The 16,334-nt window shown below is 31.4% G+C and overlaps 2 protein-coding genes across 2 annotated transcripts; one reads left to right on the top strand and one right to left on the bottom strand.

The window, feature by feature from the left end:
• Positions 1–460: 460 nt before the first annotated feature.
• LOC124353710 (N66 matrix protein-like) lies at positions 461–3,747 on the bottom strand. The gene is made up of 2 exons (XM_046803680.1): positions 3,622–3,747; positions 461–1,434 (listed from the first exon to the last, which is right to left on the bottom strand). The coding sequence occupies exons 1-2, from the start codon at positions 3,664–3,666 to the stop codon at positions 523–525; spliced, it is 957 nt and encodes a 318-aa protein (XP_046659636.1). The 5' UTR covers positions 3,667–3,747; the 3' UTR covers positions 461–522.
• Positions 3,748–12,241: 8,494 nt separating this feature from the next.
• On the top strand, positions 12,242–16,258 carry LOC124353711. Its single transcript, XM_046803681.1, has 3 exons — positions 12,242–12,398; positions 13,811–13,968; positions 16,031–16,258. Exons 1-3 carry the CDS (start codon positions 12,336–12,338, stop codon positions 16,185–16,187), a joined length of 378 nt encoding a protein of 125 aa, XP_046659637.1. The 5' UTR covers positions 12,242–12,335; the 3' UTR covers positions 16,188–16,258.
• Positions 16,259–16,334: the final 76 nt, after the last annotated feature.

Consider the following 16,334-nt stretch of genomic DNA (forward strand, 5'->3'; position numbering starts at 1 on the left):
CTTGCATATTAAAATAACACTCCATATGGTATGACGATACTCAAGAAAGATAGCAGTCTATGAAATAATTAAGCTTGACTTAAATGGTTTGAAGTTGAATGGTCGTACTAAAAAGTACGATACGCCGAAACAATGAATAATTCTAATGAATCTTTGCCATGTACATTACAAGCAAATTACAAATGCCAGTGATTTAATTGCGAATATTCTCAGGAAAAGTGATATAGCAGGTAAAGTTAAAACTGTATCTTCAGTTGCGGTTCTGTATAAAGCGGAAAGACACTACCTTGCTCAGTGCGCGCCCAACAAAGGCGATATTTAATTAAGCACTCTTCTTTGTGACTGGTACTTAATCAAGTTTCGTATTCTGTTTAAACTGAACATCACGCTTTGATATTTAATGGAGAAAGTGTAGGTGGTATAAATAGAAGTGTTTGAATTAAAATAGAATATCTGCTAATTATAGTACACACATACTTTTTATTAGGATTAACTTATTTTCCTTAAACTGAATATTTATTTTCAGATGTCATTGTCATTACTTTGGTTCAGGTAAGGCTGGTAAGGATGTTGATTTCCGGAGAACAACTGGTCATAAGTAGGCCGGGGTCGGTCCAGTGGTCCAGGAGGGTCCTGCACTGACGGTCCTACACTAGTGTCTTGGGGGTTGGTTGGTGGTTTCTGCACAGGGTAGAAGATACTGTCATCGTGTTCGTTTTGATTTCCCCCGTTGTTCTGATCTTGTCCGTTATCATCATTGTACTGCCCATTGTTTCCAGAATTCTGGCCTTGTCCATTGTTTCCGTTATACTTTTGACCTCCATTGTTACCATTGTATTGTCCTTGTCCAGAGTTCCCATTGTACTGTCCTTGCCCATTGTTCCCATTGTACTGTCCATTGTTTCCAGTATTTTGACCTTGTCCACCATTTCCATTATACTTTTGACCTCCATTATTACCATTGTATTGACCTTGCCCATTGTTCCCATTGTGTTCTTCATTGTTCCCACTATCTTGGTATTGGCCATTGTTACCGTTATACTGTTGACCTCCATTGTTTCCATTGTATTGTTTATACTTTCCACTTTTCTGTCCTTGGCCATTGTTGCCGTTATTCTTTTGACCTCCAGTGTTGCCATTGTATTGTCCTTGTCCAGTATTACCATTGTATTGTCCTTGTCCAGTATTACCATTGTATTGACCATTATTACCATTATAATTCTGTCCGCCATTGTTCTGCCCGTTGTTCTCACATTTTACGTTGTACGGCCAGTCACACACGTATGAAGTGGGGTTGTAAAAGAGGCCACTAGGACACGTGAACCTCACAGGCCGCCCGTTGTCACATTTGTAAAAGTGGCTGCAGGATTCCGGATCTGCACGAATGTAGTAGTTGCCGTCATTACAGTTAATCTTGGCAGTGGGCGAGGCAACCTACGAAACAAACTGATAATGTATGACACAATAAAACACTATCTCCCTTAATAAATACTTAATTAAAATGTACCATATTTATATTTGCCTAATAAAAGAATTCCTTAATAAATATAGTCATCATTTTAAATTCTTGTCAACTTATTTTTTATTTGTGCTATTTTTACCCTATAATTATTTACTTCATATATAACTAAAACATATAAATAGGTAACTTATTGAAATTAATACCAATTCAGGAACATAACTTAAACAAACAATTCATGCTATAATAAGGTTAGCTGAAGAATTTCTTTGAAATTAAAAGATAGCCGAGTAAAATCTGTCCATATAGGCATCTGTTTTAGAGCATTCACTTGAGGGGAAAAAGTAAGAATGGTCGCGGATATCCTTGATTCATTGTTAGTCATCATAATGATTTGATCATTATTTCATTGTTACTTTTGATTTCAGCATAGGTTATCTGATAACAGTGAAAACATATTCTCACCTAATACTTCATATTTCACGAAAACTATTTCACAGGGGTAAATAGTACACAATTTATAGGTGAGAGTTGAAAACTAAATCGTAAATCAAAAAAGCTTGCAGTAAAAAAATATTTAGACTGTAATATTGAAACGGTCTCTTTTGTAGTTCCCACAAATTTATCGAAGGAAACAAGCTGCAGCTACCCTCTAAGTAAGGGTTTTTTAATAGGTGCAATTTCAACTACAAAAAATGATGAATTTATAACAATTAAAGAAATTTAGATTTCAATATGTCAAGAATAATGATGAAACATTTAACTAAAAATTCGTCTGATTGAATCCTGCTCGAGTAATATTTGCACAGTGATTAAGTGAATGTTTAATGCTATTTGCAGACTTGCATAATTAGTATTTATAAAAATATAAGGTTCAAGAATTATAATAACTTACTGTCGTTTATTTATCAAGTTTTATTGTATTTTGTTACAGACTGCCGTAACTTAGGAATGGAACATCTCGATATGTGGTAAAACCGTTATTGCGCTAGAGCCCTCCCTGCTTTTATTTCTTTAGCTGTGTTAAAATAATTGACTTGTGCAAAATACCGTTCGGCAATGTTCCTTAGACCTCATCCCTGATATTTTTTCTATTGGATTACCTTAGATATACGGTTTACTAGCTTAGACGATTTTATAACAGAAATCAAAGATGTTAACTTGCATTCTTTGTGTGGTAATAACTATCAAATATTCTTCCTAAAAATGTACTAACAATAATGAAACCCAATTGCAAATAAAAACTGTTTTCAATAAGTTTAAAATTTTTAATAAACATTTACTATTTTTAGTTTTTCGGTTTTTAGTGGTCTGTAACATATTATAGGTCTTATATCGTCCCCTATAATATTCTACGGCACTTACTTAAAACTGACTTTGTCGCATATTTTACAGCATTACAAGTTTTTTATATAATTATTGGACTTCTACTTTGATTTAATAACTTTTACTGATTCATAAATACGTATAATTCATTTCTTAGCTTAAACATTGAACTAAAAACTTTACTTAACAAGTGATATTATTGATTTGGAACGAAATTAATAATACAGCCACTTGATACATGCTTTTAAAAATAAAATGGGCATTAAATATGCAGATGACCAAAGAACATAAATCTATCAGGCCACTAAGAGAGAACCCAGCCTCATTTATTTAAACAAATGAGTACTAGAAATTAAATTTAGTTTCATATTTACTTTTACCTTTTTCTTCTCTTCATTGAACATCCACATTGTCAGTCATAGCCCATTCCTTTATCTCAGTTCTATTTCATCATTTGCATTTTAAGAAGGTGTACTCGTATAAGGCCTTCAATTCTTCTGGATTTTAGACTTGTGGTAAATGGTTTTTTCTTGGATTTAATAACGATAGTGACTAGGGAAATCATCGAGGTGTATGTTTTATTTTTACCAAATAGTAAAAGATATAAATAAGTCGTCTTTCATTTAAGGAGCTTTAGAATAAGTTACAATAATGTGCTTGTTAAAACTCATAGTGTAGTTATACAATCTGACACTATGATTATATAACTACTGTTTTACAAGGTATGTAGATATAAGAATTACCATTACGAAATATATTATGTGTATAATGTAAGCTAAACTTTACTTATAATATATTCTATAGATTTTGAGAATATAAAAGTTATCAAGACTTACAGCCACCAGAAGAAGAAATATGCCACAGATTTGAGCAGCTGCCATGACGGAGTACTCGACGGACTGACACAACCTCTGACAATTGGTAAGTGACAAGCGTCATTCAGTGTCAAAGAGGTACAAGTTTACACACAAGAGAACAAGTCTTCCCAAACACACGGTAAACCTTGTGCATTAGTGACATACCAATGTGTAAACACTATTCAAGGTTTCAGTAAAGAGGGCTTCTATTCTGAAGATTTATATCTCACAGATTGGAATTACTTGCCCTTCCTTATAAATACCATGTCTACTGCTTTTAAACATTTTCAATTTGGACATTACAACATAAATACAAATACTCATTTTATTCTCGAGATGTTTTGCTGACAGGTTGATAGACAAATCGTAAAGTATAAGTTGACAAAAACATGAAATCATTATTGTAGCAATAAAATGTGGTGCAAAATGTGAAAGCTAAGTTAATATACCACAAGTTAAAATCTCCATAAATATACGAAGTTTGTTCAAAAATCTGTGTTTTACTATTTTCGTGTTGCCATCATGGTTATCTATAGACACCCTTAGCAAACTCCCACGGAGTGACTTACACCATTATCGAACTTTGTGTTTCTCATATAGAAATTAAGATCGTCCATAGGTCAGTTTGTCTTTTGAGGTATCTTACGGACAGACAAAGAGAAATTACATTTTTCAGCCTCACGAGTATTTGGCTTCTTTAGGGAATAATGACTAAGCTCAAACATTCATAATTTAATGATTAGTTTATTTATATTTCTCTCACTTCGGGAACCGTAGTTTAAGTCCAAAAGTAAACACGAATTAGAAAGGTAGGAGGAAATTATTAATTAAATGAAAGACTGTCAAGAAACCACAAAATTACAAATTTTGTTAGCATAAGAAGGACAAAAACTCAGTTGGTTCAAAAGATAAATAATAAGAAAGAAAATTGAGAAAGGATTTCTCCTTGAACTTCTCTACAATCTATTAAAGATTCTAAACTTTACAGCTATCAGAAACAGGAAAAAACCCTTTCAGACATTTGTGAAATGCCTAAGCCTTTTTTCTCTTTGCCTTTCTATCCAAAGCCGCAATCTTAGATTGTAAATCTGTTTCTTTTTCTAATATTTTTCTTCAATCATCTGTTAAAAAAATTAAAATATTCTTACACATAATAAACATAAACAAAACTGATATATTATGATAATAATATAAAGCAAAACACGCATATTGAGGTAGTGAGACAAAAACTGTTTACATTTACAACATTAATTCTGCATGTATATTTATTCTAAATATACATGAAGAATCGTGTTAATAATGATATTTTATTATTAACCTCTTATTCATAATACAAATTCTTCATAATACAAATTTTTTATCATTCTAATAACTTGTTAAGGATGAAATTTGTACTTTAAAATTATAACTTTTTTGAAGTTAATTTATATTTTTCCACTACATTTCTGACTATCTTCACCGTCAGTTAAAAAGTTCAGTACAAAGTTTTACAGCAACTGCCCATAATTTGGTTTTAGGAAAAGCAATTCCAAACGTAAAAATATCTCTAATTTTTATTTGATTTTTGTATTGTACTTATATTCCCACTTTATTTGTACAGGAAACATGATTCTATTTAAGTTGGGTTAAGGAACCATTATATTTTAAAATCTTAAAGTTTATTAAATTAACCATTGTATCTGGTATTAAGTTTCATACAACTTACCTAAATATACTAATACCTAATGATATTATAAATGCGATTGGCCTTTTTTTGTTTGTTTTTATTCAGCCTGTGTGTACGTTCTATATGTGTCGAAAGACGTCACCAAGAGGATTGTAAATTTGATATGATCTCTATCCTTTGTAATTCTACGACTTTACTGAAAATGGTAAATAACGGTGAAGTTAACTTATTGGTGTCATACTAAGATTGACATTTGCAATCAGACTTTTATAACGAACTAAACTGTAAAGAGCGTTTTTACTGTGATATTTAGGCTGGGAATACTGAATAAATCTGGAATATATGGGGAATGGCACGTCTTATACATACATTATTAACTCATCTGCTTGTCTGTCTGTAACATAAAAATATTTTATTGATTGTAACCTTACGATTACCAAGAGCGTTGAAAAATGAAACATATCTCTAAAATGGATAACAGTGTAATAATATGCAATTTGTTGTTTACGTGGTAAATAGTGCTTGCATATTCCGAAGGTAATTCCTTTAAAACAGAAGGACCTACTTCTTCATCATTGAAAATAAAAGCCGTTTTTATTTGTTTGCATTGGGTTCATTTTTCGCACTGCAGTACAACCTGAACTAGCTTTGTTTCTGTTTGTGTACAGAAGACATAAAAGGAATTTTTACAATAAATAATTAACTTTTAAATCTATTGTTGCAGTCTTAAATCATATTAATAAATTTAAATCAGCCACTATAAAGTTTATATATCTGGGCGCTCATTGAAATCTTTCCCATCAGGTGATGACGAAACCAGATTTCTGTTTTGTGTGTGTTCGTCTGCATAAAAGTGTGTCATTTTTGGAAACATTCAATGGGGGTAATTAAATTTGGTTTTAAACTCCATTTATACTAAGTATTTACCTAATTTAAAATGGTAAACATTGGTCCATTTGGAGTCATTCTCCGGGCCAGAATATTTGATCACCATGCATTACAAAATACAAATACAAAATTTGTATTAACGCGAAGCCTCCCTGTTTCGAAATCTTGGTGCGTTCGACCTGGGTATAAAATATACTACCAGTTACTCGCGGCTTTGCACGAAATTTCTTAGGTGTTGCATCTGTATAATCACTTCTGGGTCGTGTTAATTATATTTACGACGGAAGTATTAAGTTTGCCTTCTTCCCACGGCCAAGAAAATATGTTTAAAAAGTGTATATTTGTGGTCATTGCAATCTAATCCGATCTTTGTATTTTTGTTCCATAGCTGATTTTGTCTCTTTCTCAAGCAAGAAAATATGTATACATACACAGCCCTGAGTAGCCTACTTCTGCCAAAAGACTACTACTTTGGGTTTCATAACAGTCTTTAAATATATAGTCAAAGTTATATTACATTGCCTCTTATATCTGCACTGCTAGCAGTTACCCGTTCCTTTGCACGCAATTTAGTAGGCCGTGCACGAGTATGCCAACCGCTGGTTCGAGTAAATTATGTTTCCGAGGCCTATGTTGAGTTTACCTTTTTGCCACGATCAATAAAATACTGCAAAAGATTCATAATTACGGTAATTGTAATTTACTTCGTTCTTAGAATGTTTTTTTTTCATAGTTGATTTGATTTGTTCCCTGACTGAGAAAATATACGAGATATATATGTGATATACCACAGATCAGAAAAGCCTACTTCTGTCAAAAGTCCTAAATAAATAGGGTTTATATCAATCTTTAACTTAATATTAGAGTTTTTAAAATATTTTAAAACATATAGAGCTGGAGATGGTTTATTAGTTCAAAAGAAAAGTCGAGCGAAATTGCACAAAGCATAGTTCTTGTGGATTGTTTTAAAGGGAGTCTTCTGATTAAATTCTGACTTTCTTATGTTTTATAATATTATCTAAGGTAGGTTAGTATTTACTTAATCACTAAAATCTAAATCGGCTTAAAACATTATGGTTACTCTTTTCAAAATGTACACACTATAAATGTAAACAAATAGGAAATAATAAACAATGTTTACACAGAACAGTTGATTACATTTGACAGGGTCATTGAAATAATATTACACAACTTCAGAGACCAAAATGGTATTTTCGCTACTTTAAAGACCAGTGGGGCGTTGCCCGAAGGTATTTTGGAAATAATAAAAGGCCTATATTCATTTCAGGAACCCAAGGCTTGTCCATACAAAGATTCAGTACAATCGGTTATGTATTTACGGGTGAAAACAAAAAACAACAAAAAAGGCACTTTCGCATTTATAATATAATTAAGATGATAATTTAATAGCATTGATATTTTATACGCACTCAATCAGGTATATAATAATTTACATAATGTATCTACAGTAACTGAACCCACAACGGTAATTTATGAAGAATATTAATTTAAAAACCCAATTAAGGATGAAACAAAAGGACTTAGAAAATTTTTATATGTAAGTAATAAAGTTTTTACAGTAATGTCGGACTAATTCATCCAAAGCAAGTAGATTAAAATAAGACATGCCTCATCCATATAAGCAGGGAAACTTTCTACTCTTAGTCACAAACACAGCTTTAATGCAAAAATGTGCTTTTAGTGTTGGTATACCATTCATTAACACTTTTTGAATATCATTGAAAATACTTATGACAAAATAATTGACTGCCATTATTAATCATGATGAGAGGTTGGAGCCAAATTGATCAATTTGCATCCTCTCGGTTTACGGCAGGAACACAGGGAAACATTGTTTGAAAAGAAATATAAATAATTTCTACAGGGGAACATTCTTTTAAGAGACTGACATATTTTAATTTTTAATTATACTTTAAATTTTGTTACTGTATTTTGGTTTTAACTATTTTAAAATTAATAATAATTTTACAGTTTTTACATAAAACTGCTAATTATTAGACAGTATTAAGTTTAATTTTGACGTAACCTGTACTGGTTGTATATATGTAAATGCACATGTCACGTTATATATAAATATATGTATAAATATTACATTAAACCTATTTGGGCTTTAAGCATACCGTAGAATTAAAGTGACGTATGCTATGAAATCAAATTTATTATTTATTATTAAAGACAGTTTGTGTTTCATAGTATTACTCTTAAATTAATTCATAGAGGTAAAATTTAATTGATCAAATATATAACAGGACTATTTTACTGGAAAATTGTCCCGTAAAAACTGTGTTAATGTTAATGAAGAATTTTGGTGAATACTTAAACAAATTTATCCCACTTGTGCTACAGTTTTTTTGCTTATTTCATCATATTATTAAAACCATAAGAAAATAAAAAATTAATATATTTTTTTTAAACAAAGCTTTGAACTTTAATGTCACTGAAACAAATGTAAATACGAAATACAAAAGTGTCTTGCAATAATAAAGAACGAAATCTCAACTCTTCCATGAAGTTTAGACACGAAAGCATTACTAAATTTTCAAGTGGAGCAATATATCAAGCAACAAGTTCCAAATTAAGCTCAAGGGATAGGGAGGCTCGAGGGCTCACTTTAACTTGAAACTGTTTCAACTCTAGTTCACAAATTCGTAATCACATACAGCACAGGCTCGCAATCCAAACTTAATGTGGAGCTGCGCATTTGTCGCTCAATTATTGTACATTTCTTATTAATGTAAATGCCTATTAGTTCTCAAATAAAAAGAAGTGAACAAACTAAAGAGGAGTATACATTTGGGAATGTTTTTATTTAATTCAAATACATTATTGCAATGTAATAAATAATATTTCGCTTTATTTACTGAAAGAACTTTTTTTGAAAGCAAATTAAAGTAGGCTACAATATACACTTATACAATATAGCACTTAGAAATGTAAAATGTTTTGTCAATTTATCGGAAATAAAGGATTTTCGAGCTGTGAACTGTGTGAATATGATTGGCAGAGCCTCATCACCTGAATGGTCTGCAAATTTTGATTTAATATGCTAAGTTCATTTCTAGAAGTTTTCTTTCAGGAATACCGTAACCAATACAGAGCTTTCATCGTTGCAAGGAAGGATTACGTCACACCACATGTCTCATAAAAGACTTTCCTGAGTTTTTATTAAAAATTTAAAGAACCGGTATGTAGCTCATTTCATTCTGATACTTCGGCTAAATGTTTTCCTATGTCACATGTTCAAATGTAATATGGCTGTGTTCATTTTATTCATTGTAATGTTTTAAATTTAATTACTACATTGAAAACACACCAACTAGTAATAATAACTTTTTTATTTTGTGAAGCCTTTTTAATACCAAGGGCCTTCTTCATCAGACACACGACAAAAGTAAAAGCAAAAAATAATTTATTTCTATTTGACCACTGTATTATTACTGAACTTACATTATCCTAATATTACTAAAATACGTTAACACACCTATATATTTAAATGGATGGGAATACTATTAGATAAATGAAGCAAATACGAAGATTTGTTAAATGAAGAAAATTTTATATTTCACAAAGAGTACTAAAATAACTTGCAAAATTTATATAGTTTAACTCCAGTAATGAATTTATTTTATTTTACACACTACACCACACAGGACAAATTAATATTAAAATCACACATGTCTAACTATTATTAAACACAAATTTACTTTTTGTATTTACTTTTGTTGTGTATCTGATAAAGATAGCCGTGCAATTAGGCCTTTCGATAGAAATGCCTAACAAATTATTAGGTTATTAGTATTGATTGGTGTGTACTCAATGTAGCGATTGTTCTCGTTGCTATAATGGTTATCCATAATACCGATGTAAAATGTTCATTAACATTCATCCAACCCCCATGTAGTGTCACTCATTAAAATATACCTCAACGTTGCTTTTACAGAAATAAAGCTTGAAGCAAAATTCAATATATCAGTTCATTTACGTGATATCGTGCGAGCTTGCCGATAAATAGAAAGAAATTAAGTTTTTCCATACCTTTGAATAATAGGCTTCGCTAACACTCAGCGAATGATATGAAATATATACATACAGTACGTTACCAAACAGTAACCCCTGCTGAAAGCACGTAGTATTTCTCCAGTTGAGGCTGTAACTACAGCGATAAAAGCCCATTGGCTGTAAACGTCTGCAACCATAAAACTCAAGAAACACACTGAAAGTATGTCATGTGTGACCTATCTCAGTTCGTTTGACAATGTATCATAACACATTTATTACAATAAATTCTTTATGAGTCAGCTCCACTTTATGGCACTTTTATATTATAAATTGTGTAAATTATTTCAATTGTGAAAATTAAATTGAGATATGGGCATTTGAATGAGTAACACTTTTATGAATAACATTTAATGAATCATTATTAATGATTTTAAGGCTTGGAACGAATTTAATCAGTTTAACTTTCCCAGTATTGAAACAAGTTTTGGAACATTCTAAGATTATTTTAAGCTTAAAGAACACCTGATGAGACAACGAGAACACCTTTGTTCATCTAGATTACACTTCATTTTTATTTAGAGTGAATATATTATAGCGCTAGGACCTGCCCTGTGTACTTTTATAAATCTGTGTGTAGTACTTGTAAGTTCCGTATAACATTTGGCTCTTATTTCTTGATTATAAGTACTTTTGTAATGTTTATTGTTATGTCAAATAAGAAAACCCCCATAATCAGTCATTAATTGTTAAACATTGAAATACAAATTGTATTGCATGATTGGAAAGTTTTGGGAGAAAGAAATATTTTAGATCCAGTTTTAATACAGTATTTTTTTATTTCGTTATATAAAGTAAAAATATATATTTGACAGATTTTTAAAATTGTTTTGTATAAAGTAGTAAATGTGAATATAAATTATCCAAAAACATTATAGAAGACCTGCATTGGCTACTCTCGATTCAGATAATTTAAATAATATTAATTTAGAAAATAAGTTCTAGTACTTTGGTACTTTATTACGTCATCCGCAGTGAGAAACGTAACCCAAGGCGATATTGATTGTTTCCTGCCAGGTGTAAGGATGAGAGGCAAGGAACCGAGCTTGCGGCGCAGAAGCTTCTAACATTGTTACGGGCTTCCTAATGTCAGAGTTAACTTCTCTCATCACGGTTATGAACCATTCAACTCTGGCTAAGTGGTAAGTAAGACGACAATTTTGGTTTTGCCAAGTTTAGATTATTTTATTCTAAACTCGAAACTAATTTAAACATTATTTTCAATATGGTCTCATGAATGCGTTTTTATTAACTACGAGAACATCCTGCTGTTTCTTGATGTATAGACTGATACAATATTGCCAGTGCTGATAAATGTTTAAAAGTGTTTTTGCTACTTTCTTACAGTACTTATATCAGTAAAAATTCATACAATGCATTTAATAAATAGGAAATATCTCCAATTTAATCGTGAAGATTAATTTAGAGCGTAAAAAGTCCAATGAAAAAGTATTTTCTTATAGTTTCTTGACAAGCTCCTTAATTAAAAAATGCTATGCACATTTGAATTACGAGCACTGAGTAATGTATAGAAAACGTTCCAGAGTCTATACTAATATTCCTTAGGATAATATCAAATATTTCTGCTGTAACTTTTTTTTGCATAAACTTTAAGTATACAGGTTCTGGTTAAGATAAATCTCGATTATGCGCATTCGTTTTTTGCGTTTTATTATTTTTGAAATGTATTGCACATTTAAGACAGACACAACGATGGCATATTTAGAGTGAAGCATTAATATTAATAATACATACTGGAAATTTAGCTGTGACATACAACATTTACAAGTACCGTTTATCATTACATAAAATCTAGTAAAAGAACTGCACATTGTCGTACATTCAATTTTCTTTTTAAATAAAACACCAGTTACATAGTTTCTCAAATTGCATTGCTATCAATGCGTTATTAGTGTGGGGAAGAGCGTCTCAATCAATCAAGTAGAAGTCTACAACAATCAACGAACGATCCATCATTACGTGTGCCCTACTGACAAACAAAGGTGAAACGCCAGACCTGCAGAAGTGACGTCTGGGCTTCAAGTTGTTTCCGACCTGGCGGATGAGGATGGCTTGCCTTAATCTGGCCATTTTAACCGTCCTGTCTCTTCTATTCGCTATTGCTGTAAGTCTGCATTCTTCACAAATTGCATTTATGGATTGTCAACTGATTTCATTTATAGCTAATTTTATCTCTTCATCATGTAGTCTATACATGTCCAAATGTAATATGGTTGTGTTCATTTTATTCATTGTAATGTTTTAAATTTAATTACTACATTTAAAACACACCAATTAGTACTAATCACCTTTTTATTTTGTGAGGCCTTTTAATACCTTGCGCCTTCTTCATCAGAAACACGACAAAAGTAAATACAAAAAATAATTTGTTTTCTATTTGACCACTGTATTATTACTGAACTTACATTATCTTATTGGCTAAGCTAATATAGTAGCAAAGTATCACTGGAAGGCTAGAAAAAGTCAGTTTGTCGTCTGTCAGTGCGGTATCGAGAAATAACTGACCCATATATTTGAAACTTGAATGAAGCTTCAACTCTATATAAGAAAAACTGATTCCAATGACTAAAATGGGATTTGGGTGATCGTTAATATAGGTCACAATGATGGCAACAAAAATGTCGCAAGTTATATACATTTGCCACAAACTGAATATAATCATTGAGCATTGTAACTTTGACGTACTAACACATGTTGCCCAACTATCAGATTGAAATTATCTGTAAACTTTTATTTAATAAGTACACGTTTTTAAATAGGTCCTATTTTACAGTTAAGTTTATTGTACATCAACTAAGAATCAGAGATATCTCAAAATAGTTCTTCGCTGATAATAGAATTGTATCCAATAATAAGAGTTTTTTATTGTATTTTAAGAATTGGGCAATTTCACCCTTTTATAAAATTGACTTAGACTAGGGCATGTAGAACGCCTAGTCAACATTGCATGCTCTAACATTATTTTTTCTTATGTCTCGCTTAAGCATGGAGTAACGTGCTTAACCTCAGATCAAGAATATTCAAATGCTCGAACGGTCGCGTTTAACAATGATAATTGTCCGTATCTTCAATTAATTATACTCTCGAATCATCCTTCGTTTTAAATGTGCATTAGACTGCAATTTCAACAAGTTGACATTCACTTGGCCTGAAACAAATTATTATGAGTCAAACACCTCACCACTTTAATTGTACTAAAATATAGGTTTTAATCCTAGTAATTGTCAAAGATTTGTCGATGATGATATTACACATTACATCTCTTGTAATACTTGTAATAGCTATTACTCTAAGTTTTCATTCTTCACAAGTTGCACTTGAGAGATCCATTACTTAATAGACTTCAACAAAATTCCCTCACAAATAGATTTCAATTCGGCCACCCTGGGCCAAAAGATGTTTATGAGAACACGGAATGCAATGGAATAAACTCGCAGTTTCTTCCCACAAATCCATTACTTCCTCTATAATAAGAGAAAGATAAGATAAGATAAAATAACCGAAAGAGTGTTTCAGGTTTGCCAAAAATGCCCCAAACATGGCGAGACCAGGAAAGCCGATCCCAACAACAACTGTAGGTATCTCCTCTGTAGAGAAGGAAAGGGACGGTGGTACACCTGCCCGCAAGGGAAGATCTTCAGCGAGAGCGAACAGTGCTGCGTGTGGCCGAGCAAGTAACTACTATAGTCGTTTGTAGTAATAAGTAGTTTGTAGTAATAACTATTTTGTAGTAATAACTTGGTAGTAACTACTATGGTAGTTTATAGTCTAATACTTTGAATACATTACTTTACTTTACTTTATTTTCGTACTGACACATAATTTTTTATGACGAAGTCAATGGTACTAATATCTATAAACTAGTCTATTTTACATACAAACGTGTTGTATTAAAACTAAACTTAAACTGAAAAAATTTTAAATTCTTAAAATATCTAAAACGTTTTAAAATAAACGAATCTTACGTCAAATATAAAATCAAAGTTACCGACTAGTTAAAATAGGATGAAATAAAGCAGCAAAAGAATCCAGATAAGAATCAAAACACGCCAAATCTTTAAACTAGTGTCAAAGATTTAACCAACTGGATAAAATTCTCCCTGATCAAGAATTCTTTCAGTTGAGTTTTAAATCTTGTTTCTATGGGTTATTTTTCTTATATTTCGGGGCAAACAAGATAACAACATCGCTCCAACATTTGTTTGGTAAATTGCTAGCTAAAGTTAAACGATGAGGAGTCTGACGTAAATTAATGCCAGCTCTAGTGTTGTGCTCATGAATTTCATTCCCTGTCAATGCATTTTGGATTTTTAATTTGGAAAAAACAATAGTTTTATAAATGTACAAAGCAGGTAATGTCATTATACTTCAATCCGAAAAGACGTTTCTACATGAACTTCTTCTCCTGAGTCCAGCTATCAACCTAACCGCACGTTTCTGAAGCACAAACACTGTTTTCAACAGCGTATGAGATGCTGAGCCCCAGACTATCAGACTCGTATCTCATCCGAGACTCGATCAGTGCGTGGTAGATAAGTTTCATCAGATACTTATTCCTATATTTTGCATTCTGCGAGAGCAAAAATACTGAAGAAGCCAACGAGTTACAGACAACACTCACATGAACTTCCCACCTTAAACATTAATCACTTTGAATTCCAAGATATTTTACAACAAGAGCCTGATGTACATCATCTTACTAAGTAGTTACTGAGTATTCAATTTTAAATAGTAAAATATTTGACTGGTAAATGATTTACTATTGCTCAATTATAACTTGTGTTTAAACAGCAATTAATGTTCTTTTTCACACTTCAATATTCTATTCTAATCCATTGTATACAGAACTTTACACCCTTGAAAATAACCATGTAATAACGTGAACTCATATTACTACAATTATAACTTTTCCTAGTTTGTTTGAAACTATGTATTACCCACTGCTAATTTACGTTGTTTTAATATCAATATCTAAAGTTTGGATACCTCAATTTTTGTTTTTGCTATTTATACTCTGCAGCTTACTTAGTGGAAAATACTAATGTAGTTAAACCACTGAATATAACAATTTAAGGGGAGCGATAACTTTAATGAGCGACCTACACTCATTATTCGATTGTTATTATCGAACTATTCGATATGTTATCAAAATCCGATGATATATATATTTTCATGCGAAACAATGATTATAATGCATTTATTAAAAAAATTAACATACAACAATAACATTACTAAATAACAAATCCAACTATAGCCTACATACACATCAGAAATACGTTAGAATATTTAAAGATTTCGCATATAGCAGTGAATAACCGCTTTTGTGAACACAGTAGCCAAAGTCACCTGTATATCTAGAAATTTATCACATAATTTCCTCATTTTTATTGACATTTTCAAATTCTTAACATTAATTACTTCTTTCTGTTTATTATTTACATGACGAATGAATGTAACTAATAATCATGAATCATGTGTTTTGTTAAATAAATTGTAATAATTGATTTGTATAAAACAACCATTCGATAAAAACAACCAAATAAAAAGTTTAGTCCGCTATTAAAGTCTACCACAATTTAAATAACCTCTCAGTAATTATAAAATAGGGTGTACTGAGTATTATTCTTACAAGTGCCTGATGACAATGAGCAAATTTGGAAAGCTTTGTAAACGGTTTACATAAATCATTATTTTACATGTTGATAGGCTATTTATCTGTTATAAAAACTGTTGCAGGTCTTCTTCTGTAACTAAGTCAAACAAGAACTCTGGAAATGCTAAGAAATCGAAGAATGTAAACAGTGGAAATAGCAAGAAGCAAAACTCGGGGTCATCCTCTACTGGAAATTCCGCATCTGGAAATGGGAAATATGTGGCAGATTACCATTGGTAATTGTGGTCACAACACTTTGGTCTATAATTAAAGAATATACCAATATAGTTCTATTTTTTCAGAGCTCAAAATATGATTGATTTCCAAATCCATTCAAAGTTACTCCAGTGTTTATTACCAAGTGTTTTAACACCTTTATTAAGGCTA

The sequence above is a fragment of the Homalodisca vitripennis genome, chromosome 2 (assembly GCF_021130785.1).
Source record: "Homalodisca vitripennis isolate AUS2020 chromosome 2, UT_GWSS_2.1, whole genome shotgun sequence".
In the NCBI taxonomy this organism is placed as follows: domain Eukaryota; kingdom Metazoa; phylum Arthropoda; class Insecta; order Hemiptera; family Cicadellidae; genus Homalodisca; species Homalodisca vitripennis.

Excerpts from the sequence above, each read along its gene's own strand:
- LOC124353710 (XM_046803680.1), bottom strand. The coding sequence starts at position 3,666 with ATGGCAGCTGCTCAAATCTGTGGCATATTTCTTCTTCTGGTGGCT. Across the intron at positions 1,435-3,621 it reads TATTTCTTCTTCTGGTGGCT|GTTGCCTCGCCCACTGCCAA; the intron begins GTAAGTCTTGAT and ends TTTGTTTCGTAG.
- LOC124353711 (XM_046803681.1), top strand. The coding sequence starts at position 12,336 with ATGAGGATGGCTTGCCTTAATCTGGCCATTTTAACCGTCCTGTCTCTT. Across the intron at positions 12,399-13,810 it reads CTCTTCTATTCGCTATTGCT|GTTTGCCAAAAATGCCCCAA; the intron begins GTAAGTCTGCAT and ends AGAGTGTTTCAG. Across the intron at positions 13,969-16,030 it reads TGCTGCGTGTGGCCGAGCAA|GTCTTCTTCTGTAACTAAGT; the intron begins GTAACTACTATA and ends AAACTGTTGCAG.